The sequence below is a fragment of the Bacillus rossius genome (assembly GCF_032445375.1).
Source record: "Bacillus rossius redtenbacheri isolate Brsri chromosome 4 unlocalized genomic scaffold, Brsri_v3 Brsri_v3_scf4_2, whole genome shotgun sequence".
NCBI classification, from domain to species: Eukaryota; Metazoa; Arthropoda; class Insecta; order Phasmatodea; family Bacillidae; genus Bacillus; species Bacillus rossius.
In genome coordinates this window covers 33,891,175-33,914,143 of record NW_026962011.1, presented here as the reverse complement: position 1 = coordinate 33,914,143, position 22,969 = coordinate 33,891,175, and the positions used below count along the sequence as shown (strand labels likewise).

The following is a 22,969-nucleotide window of genomic DNA, read 5'->3' as shown; positions in this document are numbered from 1 at the left end:
GATAGGCTTATTGGAAGCATTTTTAATTTGCATGTGACTCTGATTAATTTCTTAACAGTTAATTTTATCTACTTGTGTGATATGAATTAGTTAATTTTATTTGTTCTTTTAAGGCATTTAAACTTCCTGAAGCTGGCTAAGTTCTTCTCTGTGGTCAACTGGAAGGTGGCAGATGAAGCAACAATTATCGCAGATCCCTAAATGAAGGGCAGCCACAAGGAGGTGAATTACCATTCAAATAGCAGTAGCCATGCTCAGATTCGTAGCCAGTTGGCTAGGCCTCCGTACACCTGGAAAACATGTCCATGACCAATATTATACATCCAGTGCGATCACCGACGCAAGTGCTTTAGCTCCTCCTCATCTTCCGGGAACGACATACACCACACTCCCGAATGTTCTCCCGCTAGTCCCGTGCCCCCCCTTGCCAATGGTAGTATCTGCACATTTCACATTTGATTTCTTCAGTGCCAGGGTGGTCATGTGTGTATTGTAGCACTGCTTTCTGTACCTCGGGTGGTGTATACATGCTACTCACTCTGTTCATATGGGGTCCAGTTCCAGATAATCACAACCCTTAGCTCCCATATCATATTTACGTCATTCTCACCCTGTGTGTGCCGCAGTGCAGCATTCTGCGATGTGGCCTGCGCCTCACGCACGAGCTCATCCAGGATCCGCTTGATCCGCTGGGGTTGGCTTGTGGTTATCAGGATCTATTGCTTTGTGGTTGCATCCCAGGCCTTCCTGGTGATACTTGGCACCACCATTTCCTCCCAGTCTGCTTGTCATTCACTACACATGATTGACGCGAGTGAAAGAACATCACATCCGGGAGTTGGTTTTGGCCCCTCTTCACTAGCTCCGATTGGAAATTAAATTACTGCATGAATAATTGAATAGCTATCCATCTCTACAATTTTTCTCTCCAGCCTTCTGAAGTTGCTTGGCCAGGTAAGGCACTGATTGCCCATGAGTAGGACTAACAGCTTATCTTACAGGTGAGGCCTGTGTTTCTTTAGCGCCCAGATCACTGCCATGCACTCTAATTATTTACTGTGGTAACGAGTCTCTGCAGCTCAAAAATTGACACTTGAATAATTGACTATGCACCTGCCCCATTGTCCTCGATCTAGTAGAGCACCACACCAATTACGTTTGCACTGGATTTGTATCTGGACATACAGTGTTCTCTCTGGGTTGATGGGTGACAACATGGTACCGGATGAAGGCCTCCTTTAATTTCCTTGAATGTTGTTTGTGCATCAGGATTCCACTTCTACCTCTCCCTGGTTGTTAGTACAGTAGATTGGTTAGCTAATCTAGAATGACTGAGCATATAGGTATATAGTGACATAGTCAATTCGCTAATCTTACAAGCTTTTCTAATTTTTTGATTGTGGGGGGATGGGTCCTATGATGCGATATTTTGTAAGTGTTGTGGTTGTGGTTTGTTGTCGCTCGCCTTCACATCTTCGCATATTATATTTCTCGCCCCACTAAGAAAGGGAACATTATGCCTGTAAAGACAGTGTACCTGTGGCTCAGAGGAGGGCGCAACTTGCCAATTAGTCACTTCGTGTCAAATATTGTGTACCGCATCTAAGCCTGGTGGGTCATACTGAGCTGTCGACTATGACCATCTACCTCTGTCACTAGCTGGAGCTCGCCTGATGCCTCCCGAAGTTTCTATCACTATAACGTACCAGTAGCACCACCACTCTCATCCCGGGGCTCAAACTAAGAACCTAGAATGGTGGCAAATTTTACCCATTTTACCTGGACTTCATTTACCTCCCTGCTTTTCAGAATCCTGTGGAAATTGGAAAAAACTGTTTTGCGAGTTATTTAAGAAACATTTTTAATAACCAAAAATATAATTTTAGAATATTTTTGGATTACTTACTACTTTAAACTTTTATTATAAAACAACATTGCGAAGTTTGATATTTAATTTGATGGTTAATTATACTCCTTAGTGACTTGACCACAACTCATTTAGGAACATAGTTTGTTGACTGTGTGTTCAAAGGATGGTGACAGTGATGAGGAAGAACATTTCGAAGGACCTCGCAAGTCGGTTTGCCCTTACTGCCAGAAGATGCATTTGGGTATTCCCACAAACCGAGAAATTAGGGAAATGCGCAAAATGGCACAGTTAAAAATGCTACGTGCAAGGAAGGTAAGATTGAAGCTCTAGCTGAAAGTATTGTGTCTTCTAAAGCCATTACAGAAAACAAGGAAATACATTTTTACACTGCATGGTTTTCCAATTTGTTCTTAATACTATGGCACATTCATGATAATTGAATAATTTTTATAATCTTTACGAGACATAATTAAAGTTGGTCTCCAAACACGATAAGTCAGTTTAATCTGAATCAGAAGGTAGTAACTAATAGCATTAAAGAATCCTTGTTGGTAAAGTGTCATTTATAAAACATAATAAAAAGAGCACGATGCTTGTTTCTTTGTTTGAGATCTTCCTTGGGCAGAGGTGGGTGGTTAAGATTCAATGAGCGCTGTTAGTTTCGGTGTATGTGTGTTCACGCTAGGCATTCTACTGGCGGCAGCTGCAGCGAGGGATGATCTCTAAGAATGGCGCCTTGTTCCTCGTGGCCTGTGTCGAGAACGCCCTGGCGAGGGAGAAGATGAACATAGACATGAACGAGATCAAGGCCCTCTGGACGGAAAAGTACTTTTTCAAGTTCTACAAGTACTGCTTCAAGAGGCTTGCCACTGGCAGAGACGTCATGGTGGCCGACGTGACTCGCAGGTGAGGTTGCCTGCCTGGTGGGAAATCCTTTTGTGGGATTATTTCCCGACATATAAAGTCACAACTTGCAGTACGTATCTCCTATAATACATTTTACATCTAAACAGGACATCAAATGCTAGCCTTGGAAGCATTTTAAAAACAGTGTTCGAGGACTACTGTAAATACATACTGTGGCACTATACACAATCAGCTTGAAAAATATATATATTAATAGTTAATACTGTATTCAAAATTCGATATTTTATAAAACCAATATGTAAAAAATTGTAATAAATAATTTATAATGTTTACAATAGTAATTTTAAAAAATTTAAAATTCTATGTACTTATGCACCATAATACATTTCCCTAAATATTGTGCAAAGAAGCAAACAAGAGCTTTATAAATTCATCCCTTGTTAGAACACTACTCAATCTTTTGCTTTGGAGGCTGGCTTAGAATGGCATTTTAATGACGAGTGTGAGGCCATGTTCCTGTATGTATAATTAATTTGCATTATAACTTATAAATTACATTTATATTTAATAAATGATTAAAATTAATTAATTAGAATTATTCATCATATTTATCGATTTTTATTATTAAGTTACATTTATCTCGATTATTTTACTAAATTAAATAATTAATTTTATACACATTTTGTAGATTAATTTTAAATACAGAGTATTTATTTAGGTTTTTTTTTATTTGATTGAATTTATACTTAACAACAATATTTATAATATCACTGCATTCCTGTTTATAAATTTATTTATATTAATTATTTTTATAAAAAATTAAAGTTAGTTTTTTACAACTCCAAGTAAGTGTAACTTATAACACACGTATATAAGTACACGCATCCGTAATGTCTTGCGTGTTTTATAAATTATGTATCATTAGATTATTTTTTGCATTGTTTCCTAAGTTTAAAAACTTAGCCTACAGATTATGATGACCTTTCATTATATATGCTTTCAGGTGGAGGATCTGGTTGTTTGTGATCGCTTCTCGAAAAGCTTTTGCCACATATTACTATGTAATCATCGTTATGCAAAGTGTTTTGATCATCATCGAATTCATGTTGAGAGGATTGGAGTATTTGTGTTGGTGGTGCATTTTGTTAAAAGTATTCAACTTTATTTTCACTGTTATTTACGGATTAGAGATTTTCATCAAGGTTAGTATTGGTTGTTAGATTAGTTTGGTTTATGTTTATTCGTTGCATAAGAGTTGCATTAAACACAAGATTTGGGTTGGAAATTTCATAGATCCACTTTAGTTCATCACCTCCAGGGTGGCCTTTCCTGTCACTAGGGCGTCAACAGGCTTCTCTGAACACTCCCTCATCACTCCAGTGTCAGCCCTCCTCTTGGGGGAGCCTCGTGTGGCATGCCTGTTAAAATATATCTTATAAACTAGTTGAGGTGGTACTTGTGACATTCCTTCACTCCGCCAAGCGCCCTCGCGAATATGCTTGTCACACAAGCTGTTGTCAGTCAAGGTTTTATTGAAATGTTTCGTATTATGTGTACAGCAGTTAAACAGCAGAGAGAGCACCTATCCACACACAAATGACTAACCATTACTTAAGGTATCTCGTGGATGGTGATATTGTCACGTCTCACTTTCAAGGGAGGGTTCTCTTTTTAAAAAAATGTAGCTCAGATAAATTATAAAATAAAAACATTAACTAGCCATAGAGCTTCTAGGCACTATAATCATTTTAGTAGGTGTATTCTTGTACAAGAATTGAAAATCAGGATACTGAGAAAAATAAGATAACCCTAAAAACAATAGAACACATATATTTATTAAGAAAAATAAATATGGGTGACAAATGAGGTGGAACCTTTCACGTCCTCTACAATCATTACATACCAATAAATAAAACATCTAAACCTTGTTATTAGGATTCCATTATTATAACTAAAAAAACATTAACATTATTTATTCTTATCTTCATTTCTCCCAGGCCACCTAGTGATGCCAAACGTCATTATTTCTTCCGCCACTTCATTATTAAAATTATCACGAACTTTCACTACCACGAAAAGGACTTTAAAAATTATTTAGTTTAGTGCTATATATAATGTCATCATAAACATGAAAAGACAGGGATCGCGATACAAACAAATTACAGAGTTTATACTTGAAAATAAAAAGGAAACTTTAGTTCTGACCACCTTAAAAGTTAGCAAACCATTTTAAAACAAATTATTTAAGAGAGAAACTACTACACCAAACGAGAATTTTAAAGTTAACTACGAAGAAACATGAAGTTGCAGAAGGCTAAGACGAAGCCATCATCCAGACGCCATTTCACTCACCTACACCATTCCTCCTACGATGCACGGCCGGGCAGCATAACAGCCTTCCACAGGATTACAGCCTCGAATAAAACATTTCCCGTTCCTTTTAAACAATTTACTCGGCCCCAAAACCCCTACGGGAAAAACCTCCTGACGGGAATTTTTCCTGTGTTTTCCAAACACGTAAAGTTATTACAACAAGCCGGCCTCGCGCCCAGGCGCTGTGATGTCCACGTAGTCAGAAAACCGGCCACTAGATTGTGACACTCGCCTGCGCACGGCGACTGCGCACAAACACGCTCTCAGCAGGCCTCAAAAGAAACAAAACGGTAAAGAAGTCTGCGCCGTGTTTCTCCAGACTTGCAGCAAACAACGCGTAAGCTGGCCTGGCTGAAACGCGGTCACGCCTGCGTCCCCAGACAAATACGTGCAAGACTCGCGCTCTTCCAGCCCCGCGGAAACTCAAATTACAACAAAGGTGTTACAACATCTGAGCTTGAGGGAAACCAAGTCCCGAACTAGAGAAAAGATTTAAATTGTTTTTCCAACAAATAAAATTATTAAATCAATTTACGATAATAATTTTTAACCACGTGACAATATAAACAAGGTAATTGACATGTAGCTTCCCGCCTGAGGCAGGGTCCACACGGATGGAGTGTGGCTGACACTCGCAGGAGCTGGCTGCCCTACCCGGACAGTCTGAGGAGTGCGTGCGGTGAGATGAGATGGGACGTGGAGCAGCGACGGATTGGGAAAAACAGGAGTGCCCCGAGGAAACCCACAGACCACGGATACGTCCGCCACGTTAACCACTTGCGGAGCACCCGGGTTTGACCCTGCCGGGAATAGAACCCGGGTCGCCTTTTTTGGGAGGCGAGTGCTCTGATCTCCGACTCAACCTCACGGTACTGGCCTGTAGCCATTCACGAGGATCAATCACAGCACATCAAATTCACTTTCAATGCAAGAGTTCACTGAAAAAGACATGTCACTTTGGGCAGAAATATTTTCAATACTTTAATAACGGGGCAGTAGTGGTGGTGGTGAGGCGCTTGCGAGTGTGATGTCCGAACACACGTCTGAGCTCACGCCACTCGCACTCAGCACCAAGCCGCATGTCCTGCAGTGGATGCTCACACCACGTCAACAGCAATGTGACAGAAACATAGCTGCTGTTACTACAAATCTAAATGACACACAAACTTAATAAAGTACATGCCATGTAGTTAAAAAAAAAAATTATTTATTTTGCTCGATAGATCAAAAAACTACACAAGGCACATCCACAAAGTAAGTTTCCCACTTGTCCCACAGCTAGCAGACCTTATATCACGTGAAGCGACTGCGTGTACGTGATTAGAGCTATGACGTAGCTACCGGGCATGTGCTACCGGCACTTGCCGAGTTCTCCAAACTTCTCTGAAAACAATGAGTACATCTTTGATAGTCAAAATATGTTGTTTCACGCTTTATATACTTGAAGGATTAACACATTAAAGTACTGTAGTCGTGATTGTATCCAGTAAGTAATTTGTTTTTGTACAGGTTGGTGCATACGGAATTTATCAGTACACCAGACCACTTTTGAATTACATTGACTTAATTCTAATCGTCACCTGTACTTTGAATGTTGTAATTGACTTCGTATTTACTCTCGGACTGACCAGAGGTACCGTCATAGATCAGTATATCATCAACGTAGCTATGACTTGCCGGTTGCTGAATCTCTTAAGGACTCTCAGACTGTTGAAGGTAAGTTTCCCCGGCAGGATCGGCAAGGATGGGACGAGGCTGTCGCCACGCCTAGCTGACTGGCCCGCCAGTCCCAGGGCGAGGGAGGGGCAAGTGTCGTCGCATCTGTATGACATAGCTAGGGAGTGAAGTACCTCCATTCCATTCCCTTAGCATGATGATACACAACCCATTGCATGCAAAATTAACTAATAAAAAATATATATAATAATAACAACACAACTTTTAACATGCTATGATTAATTTTTATAATTAGGTAGCTATATTAGAATTTAAGTATATACATTTTGGTAATATTGTTAGGTTTGAAACCAAGAGGGTTAGGCCTAGAGCCGTATAAACGTGAAACAATAGTTTTTTTTTTGAATCTTTTCTATTCATCATCTCTTATTTTAATAAAAGAACTGTTCTCCACAACAACTGCTGTATAGGCATGTTACAGGACGTGCAGCAAATGACTCCATTACGCATCACCACCTTCTAACATACATTTACAAGTATTTAGGATTATAGAAATAAACAACATAATATGGTTGTAAAATGTATTGGGCTGAAATCATTCCAAACCTTAATGCAACAACAGTGGCCTGTAACAGTGACACTACATTAAACTTGTCCCTCGAGTTAATTAAGGAGGGGCTACACGTATTGAATCCACATTTTACACACTATAACTTGCGTACTCCTGAATTCTCAAATTTAACCTTCCTAGGGCACCTGATTATCAACGCTCTATTCATTAGCTTGAGGTCTTGAAAGTAGATACCAATGTTTTGCTGCTAAACTCGCTCTCCCACGTCATGCCACGGGGCGATGATGCTATCGGTGCAGGGCACTTGCCTTGGTCGTGAATATCCTTCGACTTGCTCAGGTGTACCACCACCGAGCTTCCCTCTGAGTCGTCGCTGGAGGCGCGGGCTTCTTGTTGCAGTCGTCCTACCTCGTACCCACTCACTGTCCAGCGAACCAGCCGTCCCACCAGCTCCATCAGTAGACCGTACTCCACTCACCGGGGACTCGCTGAGCCGTGTCCGCCTATACGAGCTGACCAACCTTGGCAATGTATTTTAATCATTAAGTCACTTACGTGCAGCGTTTGTACACGTAAACGCATCTGTGATCATTACGGTTCAAGTAAGGGAAGTTTATGGGCAATGACAAAATAATTAAACACAATTAAATTCAGCATGACAAAAACAGGGCCTTATGCAGCGCTCGCTGCATACATTATAACATTGTTGTGTGCCTGGGTAGTACAATAGCATGATGAAACAGTCAGTTCAAAATAATCTAACTAAAACTTTAACACTGACTTGTAATAAAATTGCTTCCTTGGGGGGGGGGGGGGGGGGGGGGATCGAAATCACCCGTTCCGACTTGTCGTGTCACATTCGCAGGAGTAGGTGAGACGTGCGCCAACAGCTCGGTGCATTCTGCCCAAAATGGCGCACAGACGCGTGCAGAAGTCAGCTGAGAGCTCGTCACCATCCTGGGTCACGCTCTCAGCGGCTGCCCAATGAAACAATTATTTATTGAAGCTAAATTTTTAAATAAAAGCAAACCCTATAACAATTATGAGCACTGTATTAAAGCTACAAATAATAACATTAAATGAAAAGTAAAAATATAAAAGTACCACAAAATTACTCAAAATTTTAAATAACTGAGAGCAAATATTGGTAAAAATGTTGCCAAACATTAACAAAGTTTAATTAAAATATAAAGTGGGCAAAAGTATTAATGGATTTTCATAAAACTTACTAACCTGATTGCTGATTTTCAGCCAAAATTTCCACAATAATGACTTAAGTATTTTACTTCAATGTAAAGTTTTTAAGCTGTGTCTCACTGACAGAAATTATAATACGTATATTTATGGGCATTCAGCCATATTGTAGCACATACGTAATTAAGAATTCTAGCATAATGATCATTTGCTGGTTTTTGTTAAGAATCTGTGTTTGCTGTAAGTTAATTGATTTCAGTTTTAAACATAAAATTGCCGCAAAAAAACATATGAAAGCAGAAACGATGAAGACACAGATAAGTGTTTTAGAAAATGCCAACAAGAATATAATCTATAGTAACATTAATTATTTATTTTTCAGATATTAATTCCAATCGTTAAACAATTCTTTTACTCAAGTATTCAGGAATATGTGTCTGAAGCATTTGAAATTACCCATAATTTTGTGTGGGTCGAAGAACAGATGATAGCGTTATTAGACTTCATCGTAACTTACGAAGAACTGAACAAAGAGCTGTGGGCTGAATCTGACATTGTTCGCTTTGACATGGTGAGGCTTCTGGGTGAGTACAGCTTGTGAAACTATCCTCTGTGACTAGTAAATATGGTGTTACTGGTGGGAGAGTTTTTACGAGCATGCATGTCGTTTCAGCCAGTACTCAAAAAAGGACTCCTAGTTGCGAGATAGACTTGAAGACGACACTAGCCATTCATTGCACGCTGAAGTATTTAAAGCAATACGTAAAGGACCTCAAGGAAGTAGAGGGTAAGTGAGTCATTTTTGTGGTGTAGTTTCTTGGTGAAACAAGCGGAGTGGCACAAAGGTGAAATGTTGGACTCGCTTTTGGTAGAACTTGAGGTCCTATTCCTTTTCAACCACCATGATTTTGGTTTTCTACATCTTTCCGAAATCACTCAGGCAACAGTCGAGATGGTTAGTTACAGTACGACATGACATATTCTCAATAATCCTAACTTGTATTGCAAGAAGTCCATCTCTAATGACCCCTTCAGCTAGATGTGATGTGTAAATAACTGCCTACCCTGTCCGTGAACTTGAAATAAATAGGCCTATGGTTTAGTTATGAGTTTTGCTAATAATGCAACACCTCCCCTTCCTGGCCAGGCAAACCCACCATTTTTCTGGGAGGTGGGCAATGTGGCAAACCTGAAGTAAAATAATTGGAAGGGCGGGAATTGCCAAGCTCAATTGTCGCATCCTACACTCGTGAGCAAGTTCGCTGTATATTTCGAAAACACCAAATCAAATGTTAGCATAATGGCTAGGAAGTATTTAATCAGTAAGAAGCGAAAACAAACTAATAGTTTACCAACAGTATCACTAAATATTTTAATAAATATAAAACCAAAAATCTTTGCTGGTAGCAGACCATCGCACAGCTTAATAAATAATTACCTCATACGATATATTCCTATCATCAAAATGGACTTGTGAACACACCTCAAATTACCTACACCAATTACCTCAATAATGCACTCTTTACAACTTGCTAATAAATTAATGAATAAAGCATCAATGCGTGTGCAACCTCCATTACATGGTGCATTCCCATTTTTATATCTGACAATCCGGATACATGATTCCTAAACACAACTTATACGTTTGCTACAAAAAAAAAATGAGTGTTGCAAACAAAATACTCTGGTATTTGAAGGTGACTTATTGTAGAGCCGCGAGCCAATTGCGCGTCGCGATAATGTGGCGAGTGCTGAGCGCTCGCCAATCACCATCAACTAAGCCGCACCAAAACGTCACGGACGATTGCTGTCTCAAACACCCCGACCAAGCATATCACTTGTAGAGTGTCTCACTGATGGGTCACAAAACAAAAACGTACACACCAAACTCTAGTTCAGCTCACCAACTAATTTTTTTTTTGCGACCAAGTCTGTTAATGCGCTGTTAAGCCTGAACAGCTGTGTTTCATTTCCATTAAGTTTTCCGCAACTATATACTTCCTACAAAATCCATAAGGATTTTTTCGGCAGTCATTGATGGCCTACTGTATCCCCAAATGGTGGTTCCCCAAAGTTTTTTTATGAGTCCAAAAAAATTCTCAAGCTTCCAATTTAAGTCCAATAACAAAAAATGTTTTACATAACACTGCAAGATCTGCTGCTTATCCAACTGTGTCCACAAACGAAAATACCATACAAGAAGTCTCAAGCTGTTAGGAAAGTATTTGTTTTCCTAAATATCAGAGTAATCGCGGCCACATCCCAGCCTCTGTTGCTACACTAACAGTAACGACCGCACTACGAGCATACCCTTCTATTCAACACTACCACAAAGGCCTGAAAACAACAGGGCCTATACTTTACGAGCCGTCATTGTTACCGCATACACGATTCAAATGTTCTTGGCCACAAGGTTCATTATCTCCTTGTAAAACATGACAAAAATATCGGTTCGATTTCGCAGAAAAAATGATGTTGTCAGTCGGCCAGGAGCATCATCAGAATTTCATTTCGAGCGGAGGGGGGGGGGGATATTTATATATATCCCTCCATCCCTCCTTCCCTCTATGCGTACGCTCTTGCGCACAGCCAAGATAGGCCTCGTCCTGTCCGGTCCGGTGCAGACACTGTCGGTCACCCGCACAGCACACCCGTCCTATTGGCCGAGTCCCGCGCACTCCGGCTGACTTGTGACATCCCAGCGTGTACCATTCCGCGGACACGTAGCGCAATCCACAAGGCCCTTAAACTTCCAACATTTTAAATACCTAATTACATATATTTTCCATCCTTAAAATAAACCCTCAATAAACTATTAATGTATTATTATGATGTTAAACAGCCACCAGGGTAAAATAATTCTGTAAGACAACCAAAAATTATATAATATCAATATTTCAACAGCAACAAATAAAAAAAAATAAAAGGAAAACAAGATAAAAATTTAAATAACTATTTATTCAGAGCTCAATACCCAAAATGCAACCGGAAGATTGCACTAAAATATCCAACGTATGTGTATTAACTATGAAGTAATACAGCGGTATATAAGTGAAAAGAGATTAAATGAAATTGTAAATAAAGTAAAAGAAAGGAAGACTAATATTCATTACTGTTATTATTTAGTTGTGACACATTATTTTCCCAGGTCTTCTCGACACTCAAGAATATATGTCACTAATCAACCAAATAGAAGAAAGGTTTAGAGGTACTAGAAATTTCATCAAGAAGGATAAAATGGAAAATATATCTTCTATAGTCAGTTCTATTCCTTGGATTGCTGGTAATGAAAATCTAGCATGCTTCATAGAAGTAAGTATGACTGTTGATGGGTTCTTTAGTTTCCAGGTGTATTTTGTATCTATTTCTTTTAGCTTTTTATTTTATTTTTTAAATCTGGTATATAGCAGAAAGGAGTTATACAATTTTTCAACTATGCTACAATACCAATAACAGCAAGAAAGACTATGATGTAACTTACATAGTCAAATTATTTATGAGTTTTGAACAGTCTTATTATTTCTGTACATATAAAACTCAATGTTTACATAAATTGAAATTATTTGAAATTAAACAATCTAGTTACATATAATTATGAATTTGTTATGTAAAGATTGTAGTTTTACGTGTTATAATTCATATAACTCTATATAAATACAAACGTTGAGAGTAATATTTATTTAAAGCAAACTAAAATCATCAAAGGATTATTACGTCATAATTTTTATACTAATTCTCTGAGAGACTCTGAAAGGAGGATTTTCATCATGGTGTAACCAGTTATCTAAACTAGAGACTTCCAAATTGGGATAATTGAGTCTAACTTGTTTTAATACTGTTTCTTGTGTTTCAGGATCACGGAATTATGCTGAAGTACAAAAAAGGAGACCAAATTAACGTTCCAAAACAGTTCTCATTTAAAATTTACATTATGATATCCGGCACTTTCGAAGTACATTTTAGACCTGCAGACTGTTACGGAGATGTACGTATGTGATCCAGTTTTGTGGAATTGGTCAATGTTATAAGTAGCAATGCATTTTTATTGCATGTAGAAATTCCAAACGGTGGTGAATTTACTTGTATTTACTCAACTTTTACAATTCTAATCTGATCTGTTACAGCAAAAATTTTACTCTGTGTTAATGTTGTTGATTTTTGTAAAATATCTTAGTGTTTTTACATTGTTCTGTGCTATGTGCTACATTTAAATGATCCATAGGTGTACATCAACAAAATAATGACTTGTATGACAAATATAAAGTTTTGTTCACTTGCATGCAATTCATTTGTAACTTTTAAAATTTAATTCAATATTTGGGCATTTTGGTATCTTTTGTTCTGCTGTCGGTATGAGCAGTTTGCATGCTCGAGCTATTCTTACCAAAATATACGTAAATACTTTTTAAAATGTGTTTGTTGTTAATGTAGCACGTGTTTCAGGCTCGAGTGCCGCCCGGACGGCTGCCCATAGTCGACCACCTCATCGACTTCGACTGGAAGCAGATACCTCGGCTTGGGAGGTATAAGGAGTTCGTGGAGATTGTGTCGTTGGCAGGCGTGATTGGGGAGCTGAGTTTCCTCACCGGCCGGCAGTACAACTCGACAGTGGCGTGCGACACTGCACTCGAGGTGAGCACTGTGTTTTCAACTAAGAGTGAGATTGTAACCTTTAAATTTAAGTGGCTATGTTTAAGAATCTGACATTATTGTTATTTTATAAAGGTTTCTATTAATTCGTTTTCAGAAATAGGTAAAGTGGGTGTATTACTGAGCAGTGGTCTTTTGTATTTTTCAATTTAAATTGGCCTATAATTAAAATTGAGGCTTTCAACAAATTATAATGCAGTGGAAATTTATATTTGATCAAAAAAATTTATTCTGTACAGAAAACGGTACCAAAAATTTTGATAATCCTTTTGCATAAAAATAATATACTCAAATAATATCATAGCATCTGTGACTAATAAAACTGACTAACTACAATAATTATTTGGTCATAAATGAGATAGTTATTGTATTTGAGAATCATCGGCAGGATCAAATCCCAGATATTTCACAAGTAGGAAACTTTGCTGACATTGCTGTAAGTCAGTGGGGTTTCTCAGCGTGCTACCGTTTCTCCCACACACTCATTCTGGCATTGCTTCATCCTCCTATCACCACGTGTCACCGTCTCTAATGACCCCGATGTCGAGATGTTTGGCACTAGTTCTGTTACACATGCTTCACAGGTCCTGTCTATATCTGCCTACGAGCTGAAAGATGGAATCGAGAAATTCCCGAGCGAGGCCACAGGGCTGGTCACTCTCATGTGGAAAACTGTGGCGGCGCGTTTCATCCCGTACATTCTCGCGAAAATGCCCATGTACCAGGTGAGGGCACATCGAGCCGGGCCTATTGAAGATAGTGTGGAGCTATGTAGAGGCGCTTCAGGACTAGTTCTCGCCCGCCATGTTTGGTTATTGGATACTCATGCCATTATTATTTATATAAGGCAATTTATTCAGATGTTTTACTACATTTTGTGTTCTATGGAATATTTTGGTTTCAGATATATGCTATTTGTAAAAATTCAGGCAGTGTCTATTGTGAAAATGTTTGCCTGGATCATGGTGTCATAGTCATTCGCTGGAAATTAATTTCCAGGGTTTCCAGAGCAGGGTACCCATAAAATTGATACATAATCTCATTAAAAAATATTTGTCTATTATGAAAATACAATTACCAAAAAAGTTAAAAATGTAGGTAATATGGTTAGTAAAGTCAAGTCTCAAGAGTAAAAACATGATGAATTTATTTTCTGTAATATTTAATTTGGAATGGTTCCCATGTACATACATGCTTTCTTTAATCATACCATACCAAAACTGATAACACCATAATTTCACAATAATTTTAGGATCAATAATTAAGTCCACAGGATCAGATTTTGGACCAAATCCTGGAACTTCACTCATGAGTTCTCAATTATGTTTTAGGCACAAGTGCATATAAGTTGTCTAATTTTCATAATGCAATGTTAAAAACATACGTTAAATTTAATTTGGATGATATAAAATTTAATTTTAAGGTACAAAAAATTGAAAATTTAAAAATAATGAAATGATCTATTCAAACAGAAAAATACAGTTCACTCAACTAAACAATCACATTGTCGGCCAGTCAGAGAAAAGTCACTGGTCTCCCAAGGCGAAGAGATCGACAGTGTGGTTCACAAATATGAATGCTTGCTCGCTGTCTAGTGCCTTAGAGGTTATGGGGTGACGTCATCGTTTCTCCAATGCTGCAATGCCATAATGTGGCCCTGGGCCTGGCCACAAAAATCAAGTGTAATATTTTAGACTTTAGATTATTTCTTGATGTTACTTTTTAGGTAAATATAACTCATTTTTGTACACTGCAGGCTACAATGTTTCTAGAGTTTTTACGTGATAATATTATTTTATGTTAGTTTTATTATAATATAGCTTTAAAGTAATCGTAAGAAAAGGCAGAACTAATTTGGGTGAGTCACTGAATGGTACTTAAAATATCATGGTTATGATTTAGTATAACAGACAATTAGAAAATTTTTGCAAACAGTCGTGCTTTCTTTTGGCATTGGATCTTAATAAAAATGTTAGTGGAGAGGAGATAATAACAATATTGCTTGGAGTGTTCATTGGTAAGCTTAGATGACATATCTTATCCCGCATCCATGTAACTTTCCTTTTGCGTAATTTGTATTCTGTAAATTTTGTTTTGAGGTGCTAGTTTGTTTGATACCATCGCTGTATGCGAGTTGCATTATTTTAGAATTTTTTTTATTACTAACATCATGATTTTTTTTTACTTTTGTACGCGACTCCAGACAAGAGAGCGACAGATGTGTACGCCCCTGTTGGTTAGATGGTGTTTTGACCAACAGAGTGGCTCAAAATATCCCCTTGCAAGGACTGTGCGTTACCTTTGAGCTCAGGACCTGACGCTGGACGCCATAGTGTGGCTGGTGGCGCGGGCGCTGGTGGTGACGCTGCGTGGCACCAAGGCTCTGGTGGTGACGGGCGTCGTCAAGGAAGTGGTGCTGTTGGAGGGCCAGGTGCGCGACAAGGAGGGCAACCCGTACTTCGGCCCGTCCTGCCTCCCGCACATCACCGAGGTCACCCCCGCGGTACGGAGCCCTCGTCCGGCAGCAAACTAGCACGTCTGCAAGCAGTGTTGCCAACAAAGAGCATGCCAGAAAGTCCGCCCAGGCCCCAGATGTATTTACTTGGTGAACACCAACCATGAGTCAGCTGTTATTTCCACTGCCCACAACCCCCTCTAAACAACCAAAGTTTAGAGATCGATCCTACCATCAGCACGGTACTGTAGTTTCGGCATCTGTGACTACGTTCATTGAAAATACAAGGTCCGCTTTTAAGTAATGAAGATAAGAGTATTGATTTGCATGTTCATACTACATGTGATGCCACTTGGGTTTAAGCATGGAAGTAGTACAACATTGTTTATCTATATGTTCTACTAAAAGATTTTGGGTTGAATTTTATTAGGTATGAGGAAGTTGTGTGATTATAAAGAAGCTGTAAAAAAAGATTTGTTTTCCTTTCACTCACACTGAGATAAGCATGGATAACTTGATAGCAGTGATAAGTGAGTGAAGAAATAGAAAGGGCAAGATTTGTTTTGTCCACTGAGCACTAACAAATAACTTTTCACCAGAAATTTTATAAATAAATGAAGAACTCTTGATGCTGTAAGTGTGAATACAAGGGTAACAAAAAACTAAATCTAGCCTTTACATTCTGCTGCTTTTCGTAATTTTGTTTTCGTATCTGTGTTCGTGCAACAGCAGCATATGTTCTGCCAAATAGTCAAATACATGAAAAGAGAAAGTATCGTCTTAAAATATGATCTGTCATACAAGACAAATAGCAGTTTTAAGCTCTTCAAATTTGCATGGAATTCTCATCTTATATACTGGAAAATATGGCATCAATAGCTGCTCATGAGAATGCTCTTACATCACCCTGGGGCCACTTAACCACCCAGGGAAACCACAGTGATGTGGACACTGATGAGGGTAAAGGACATTATTCACCCCCTCCTAAATTGACAGAACTTTATCTTCACTTACTCTATTGGCCCACCATTGGGCTGGGGAAGATTCTAGGCTTCTACAGACAAGCAAGTGGAAACTTATCAATTCAGTGAAACTACATATCTCTTACCACTTCCAAATTTCAGTGACGTTTTGATAGTCTTTACTAGTCTGGTTGTGCAATTATGATTATTCTATAGGCCAAGGCACAAGTTTAGGGTGATTCCCCAAAGGCCGGAAATTTCCTCGTCAGATAGCAGCTTAAAGCCATTTTTATTCTATTTCTCGCCACACATTTTTTTCTTATGCCTCACCCTATGGAAAAATTCCATGCTTACAGTATTTCTTCAGTTAGAATTTCTGGACTTAATAATCTCTGATTGGGTAGCTAGTGAGCCCAAACTCCCTGTACACCCATAGCCACTAATTTGTAAACGTTGAAGCACTTTCATGTTTACAGACAAAACAATAGAGGAAACGTGAAGCATTAGGATCGTCAGGCTAAACTTTATTCGTGACGTATCCAGCAGTGCCACAAATATGCAAAAGGTGGTTGTGGGTGTGTAGAGACAATAAAAAGTCATTCGAACACGTGAAACTCACAACACACAATTCATGATCAGTGCTGTGGCTTGAACTCACATTATGGCCCGCATCAGCCACGCTAATCTTGAGTTCAGTGACACATTTAAAAATGAAGCCAACATCTGTGGGAGTTAGCCAAGCCCCCATCAGGTTGGGTCCCGTTCTCAATGGATCCTGGACCTTATTGACCATTGAAAGCTGAAGTGACTATACCACTCCAGAGATTCACAGATATCTTTGACCTCATGTTTTATATTTGGTTTATGAGTAATTTCAGTTATTTTGTTTTCTGTAGTTTAATTTATGCATGACAGAAGTTGATTATTTTCCTCACGTATGGCTTAATGCATTAGAAAAAAATATTTTTATTATTTGATATGGAATCCATCAACAAAGGCCAGCAGCTGTTATATTTAAATATATTTTTTTAAGAGATCAAGCGATTATTCACAATTGTTTCTCGTTTAGCTAAAGTATGTCATACTATTGAATGTTTCTAGCAACAGAGAATATTGATTTAAAACATCATGTTGGACATGCATCATTGCTACTTTACACTTCATATCATATAGAAAACCTGAAGAACGGACAATTAAAAGATGAATACACAAACACACAAACAGAAAATCAAGCCAAAATCAGCTGATATGCTGTCTATGCATTTAACATTTAATATCAGCTGATTTTGGCTTGGTTTTCTGTTTGTGCTTTCTTGAGGTTTTTTTTTTTTCTATGACATACATTGTAAACTAGTAATGGTGTATGTCCAACATATTTTTTTTTTCCCCAATTAAACCATGCCAAAGTCTGTTTTTAATGAAACATATTAAAGTTTCTGCAATTTTTACAGAAATGTGACCAACTAGTGCTGTGTTAGTTTTACTTTTGTTGGTACACATCAGAAGAAATACACAAGTGGATAATTTAACTATTTTCATAAATTTAATAATAATAATAATAATAATAATAATAATAATAATGCAACATCAAAACTAACTTGATGCATGTTTTTAGGACATAGAAGACATAGACTCGTGCCAACTGCTGGTAATCCCTGAGGAAAATGCAGGAGAATGTTACATCTTAGATGAAGGCAACCAGGTGAAGGTGGAACCACTTGTGCTATCTGCGTGTCCACTGCACGCAATGAAAACCCGGCATTCTGTAAAGGAGGTAAGACACACATACTCCCTACTACTCTTCATCCACCAACTTTTCACTTTAACTCTATCTGTTCCCCTAGTAGTTCTTTAAGGTCAACCTGCATGGCAGTTCCTGTTCCTTTAATACTCTTATCTTGCCATTGAATGAGGCTATACCACCTCATTGTAGCTACATTGGCAACCAGGGTCTTGATATGTGTCAGCCAGGGCGGTTATGACATGAGGCACAAAGAAGCAGCTGATGTGACATGCAATTATATTCTGGAAACATTTGCATATTTTAATTTGTCTTGTAAGGTTATATGACAAAGAAAGCAAGGTCAGTAATTGGTGAAATGTGAAGCATTAAACGATAGACGATTTATCTACGTCTGCGAAGGTTAAGGGAAGTGGACGGATGTTTATTTAAGACCACGTTATCACAGCTGGGTCTTTCGGATGATGGTAAGTAGCGTCACAAGCATTCCCAGCAGTCAAGACTACTGGTCGATAAATTTAACATGCACACTCAGCCATGTGCTAAGATAATGATTAGTCACATCTCTCTCCTAAGACCCATTAACTGAGGGAAAAAAAATCTATTTCTATTCATATGGAATGAAGTCGGATTATCCACACACGCAGAGTGGCATGCTTGTGGATTATGTAATCTTCTTAACGAGGGCACAAGTGTTTGTGCCTGCCAGGGGTTTCGTCAAGACATACGTCGTGTGAAGAGTTGGCAGAAGACGTGACCAATGACCAGTCCTGCCCCGATGCAGTCCGCCCCCCGGATGTCAGTGGCGAAGCACCGGTATCACTTGCCGAATGAATAGGTTTGTAGCTGACATTTGATACTTTTTACTAGTTATGCACTCTTTGTGTCCTACCTCAAGATTTAACTGAAGGACGAAACGTATATTTTTGAGAGGCAGAAATAGTTGAGGCTATACAGAAAGATTTTTTAACTTTTCACTTTAAATTTTCATCCACCGTCCCAGACTACCACACATGTAACAGCTACAGCTATTCCCACACAGCTGTCAGGCCACCTGTTGGAATAGGTAGGTTTGGTAGAGGGAAGCACTGAGTCCTGGATCAGGAGCGAGGGAACCATGGTGGCCATCTTGGAGTATGTCATTTCCTACGGCCATCTTGGAGTAATTCATTTCCGGAGGCAGTCGTGAATAACCTTAACTTTTGACCCCAGTGGCCATATGGGATTGCGTCATCATGGAATCCACCATTTGGTTTTCTAGAATTTTCCATTTTTTTTTTGGAATCGAGCACCCCACTCCTGTGCATTGCATTTCTAGTTATGATTACATCATCATAGAATGCCCCACTCCTGTGCATTACATTTTTCATTACAATAACATCAAATGCCCCACTCCTGTGAATTGCACTTTTCATTGCGATGATATCATCAAGCACCCCGCTCTTGTGCATTGCATTTTTCGTTAGTGTCATCGCCATATTAATTTTGTCTGCTGGAGGCCGCTATCTTGTTTTCGTCTACTGGAAATCGCCAGATTGATTTCATCTGAAAGATGTCACCATTTTTGTTTCTTGTGTTGGTTACTAAAGTATGTCAATGTGGCTCTTCCTCATGAATGTAAGGGTGAATTATTATTTCCTACCAGTGTTTTTATGAACCTTATGGACCAAAAAATCTACAAATTTTTTAAAAATCATTCATCATTTCAAAATCCTCAGGCATTTGGTTCATGATGACGGTTGTGACCGCCATTCTTTCTTGAAGTCATATGTAATAAATATAAGCATAGTCTCAGATATATGTTATCATACATCAAATTTACCGTCTCATCGTTGCGGATTCGATGTATACATTTATTTTATATGTTTTTATTTAATCATACCAAGCAAATTAATAACTATTTTCAACAAATTAATGAATTCTATTATTTTCTCTCTCTTAGATGTTACACCAGTTTGTACAAAGGGCTCAAAAATATGTCAAGAGTCCTCACTCACAAAAAATATTTTATTTATAGCTCTTCTAAACAGGAACTTGGTTCCATATTTGTGTTTAAAAAGCTGCATGGAAGCAGTTTTTTAAGTTTTGCGCATATTTACGTTACTCTGTTCCCTGAGAATATATTTCACTCAAACTTTTATGTAAAAATATTTTCCTTTGAAACTATAGATCTTAATCATTATCTTGAGGAATACAGGTTATATATTTAAATAATAAACATTATGTAGTTAAAATCTTGTTTATTGAAATATCAAAGCCTACTTTTGTACAATTCAATTGATAAATAACCACAAAGAATCTCAAGTAGTGTAAACCCTGGGCACTAGTCAGCAATCAAGCCGACATTGTCGATCTCTTCACCTTGGTTGAGCATTTTGTCTGATTGGTCTACAACGGGATCATTTAGTTGAGTTAACTATATTTTTTTCATTTTAAATAGTTGATTTAATAATTTGTTATAATTTTTAATTTTTTTGTTATGTAAAATTTAATTTGATAATATTGAATTAAATTTAAATATGTTTTCAACACTGCATTGATTAAATATACACTATAAAAGTTAGACAACTCTTATGCAGTGTCGATCATTGACCTGGTTCCCGCTGCCCATCCTGAACCCTGCCCCAGACGTCTCTGTTTCACACTGAAAATACACTCATTTACAGTGAAAATATTTGAATTCTGAGCACTCCATTCTCACGAGCAGGCAACCTAGAGTTTGCCTTGGGAAAGCATAGAGTGCCAAAATGTTCGCTCGCCACTAACAAATTTTGCTCATGTGACTTGTTTACAGTCAATGAAAACACCGCTTTTAATGAAAACTGCTGTCTTTCAAATTGAAAGGGTACCTAAATTATAGGCTAAAAGGGAGTTGGTAGGGTTTTTTTTATTATTACTCATTTGAAAATCTTGTCTCCTGATTGATTAGCTTCTGATATGTTTCTTCTTATTATAATAAACCAATACTTACCCCCATTTTAACCCCTCAGCAGTCAAAAATAATGCAACTACATTGTCCATAACTCCATTCTCAGTTTTTTAATTTTCCCTTAGTATACTAGGTATTATGAATATTTTTATAAAACCAAACCTACCAAAATTTTATCCTTACAAGGGTAGAATTATGAAAAATTGAAAAGACCTACTTTTTATTCTTTGTAAATGAAATCAATTCTTGCCTTCCTATGTAGTAGATTCTATCATGTAAATTAAAAAATATATAAGTATCAAATCTTTTCCATTTCCACCTTCTTAGGGGCATAGTCCGGGTAAATGGTACAGAGATTTTACTTTTTTAGTACATACCTATATTAATTCTAAGTTATGTTAAGTCCTAATGTTTTCCAAAGCCCCATTCAAAAAGTGACAAGTTATCTTGAACAGAGTCTACAACACCGATTGAAGCTTATTGGTCTTACCTTAAAAAACTGATTCCAACTACTCTTTTGATATAGTTATGAGTAGAGACCGGAAATATTCGCGGATTCAATTACCTCTAGGATAGCCTCCATTATCCTCTGCATTTTTCAAGCAAATACGTGTGTTCATTGGGTGCTAACTTGTGAGGCATCTCCACTAGGTAGCTTGTGATTCGATGATTCTTTGGTCGATAATCTCTCATTGGCCCAGAGAGCTCAAGTTAAACTTCGAGCCAATAGCTAAACCAGCAGAAATGTACACGTGTTTGGATTTCAGCCTATCACGAAATTAATCTGCGAATTTTTCCGGTCTCTAGTTATGAGTCCTTCAGTGGTCTGAGCGAGAGCCATCTGACCTCTGACCTACTCGCCACACAAGCACCATACCTTGTGCTGCGTGGACACTATCAGTTCATATTGAATATTGGCATTTAATACGCTGCAAATGTGAAATTATCTCATTGTTTGCCTTACAGGTCCAAGAGAGTTCTAAAATGCATTAGAAGAACATGATGGTGCCAGATATGAAAAAAAATGATGCTTCATAAAGAAAAATTAATGATAAATATCTTCTCCTGTTGTCTATGCTATGCAAAAGATAAAATAAGATAAAGTTTGTATAAAAGCTGTGTAAATAATTTGGGTAACTGTTGATATTAAAATGGTGTACATTACCAGATTGAAACTGTTGTCACTTATTTCCACAAGTATATTATTTTATGGTTCTGTTGAGAAGACTTAATTTTTGAAATTGTCTTTTTTTATTTTAGACAAAACCAAAGAATTTCATAAACATACTCAATTAATTAACTGAACCAAATGTCGAACCTAAATTATCTATAAACAAAGTGCTTCCATTAAATTCTTGAGAACACTTTGCAAAACTTAGGAATTCTGCGTGAATAAGTACAGAAAATAACTAAATTCAATTTGTCTTAATGAAATAATCAATCAGTTAAATTGGTACTACTTACAGTTCATAAAATTAATGTGTATGATCAAATATACCATACAAAAGACACAAACCAAATAAACATGTCTTTGGAATGTCTTAGTTACGCTTTCGCCACATCAGGTTCGTTAATGTTTTTTTGTTTTTTTGCCCATACAAGTCTTATGTAACACAGAGATAATCCGCCACAAGTACCTCCATGATTATTACTTACTTGCTAGATAAATTGTCTACACAT

At 37.9% G+C, this 22,969-nt stretch overlaps 1 protein-coding gene across 1 annotated transcript; it reads left to right on the top strand.

Annotated features, from left to right (window-relative positions):
- Nucleotides 1–121: 121 nt before the first annotated feature.
- Nucleotides 122–22,414, top strand: LOC134542256 (sodium/hydrogen exchanger 11-like). Its single transcript, XM_063386365.1, has 14 exons — nt 122–222; nt 2,033–2,182; nt 2,556–2,776; nt 3,741–3,939; nt 8,935–9,136; nt 9,226–9,339; nt 11,701–11,864; nt 12,406–12,537; nt 12,996–13,184; nt 13,787–13,927; nt 15,514–15,705; nt 18,235–18,393; nt 19,070–19,198; nt 22,256–22,414. Exons 1-13 carry the CDS (start codon nt 202–204, stop codon nt 19,115–19,117), a joined length of 1,932 nt encoding a protein of 643 aa, XP_063242435.1. The 5' UTR covers nt 122–201; the 3' UTR covers nt 19,118–19,198; nt 22,256–22,414.
- Nucleotides 22,415–22,969: the final 555 nt, after the last annotated feature.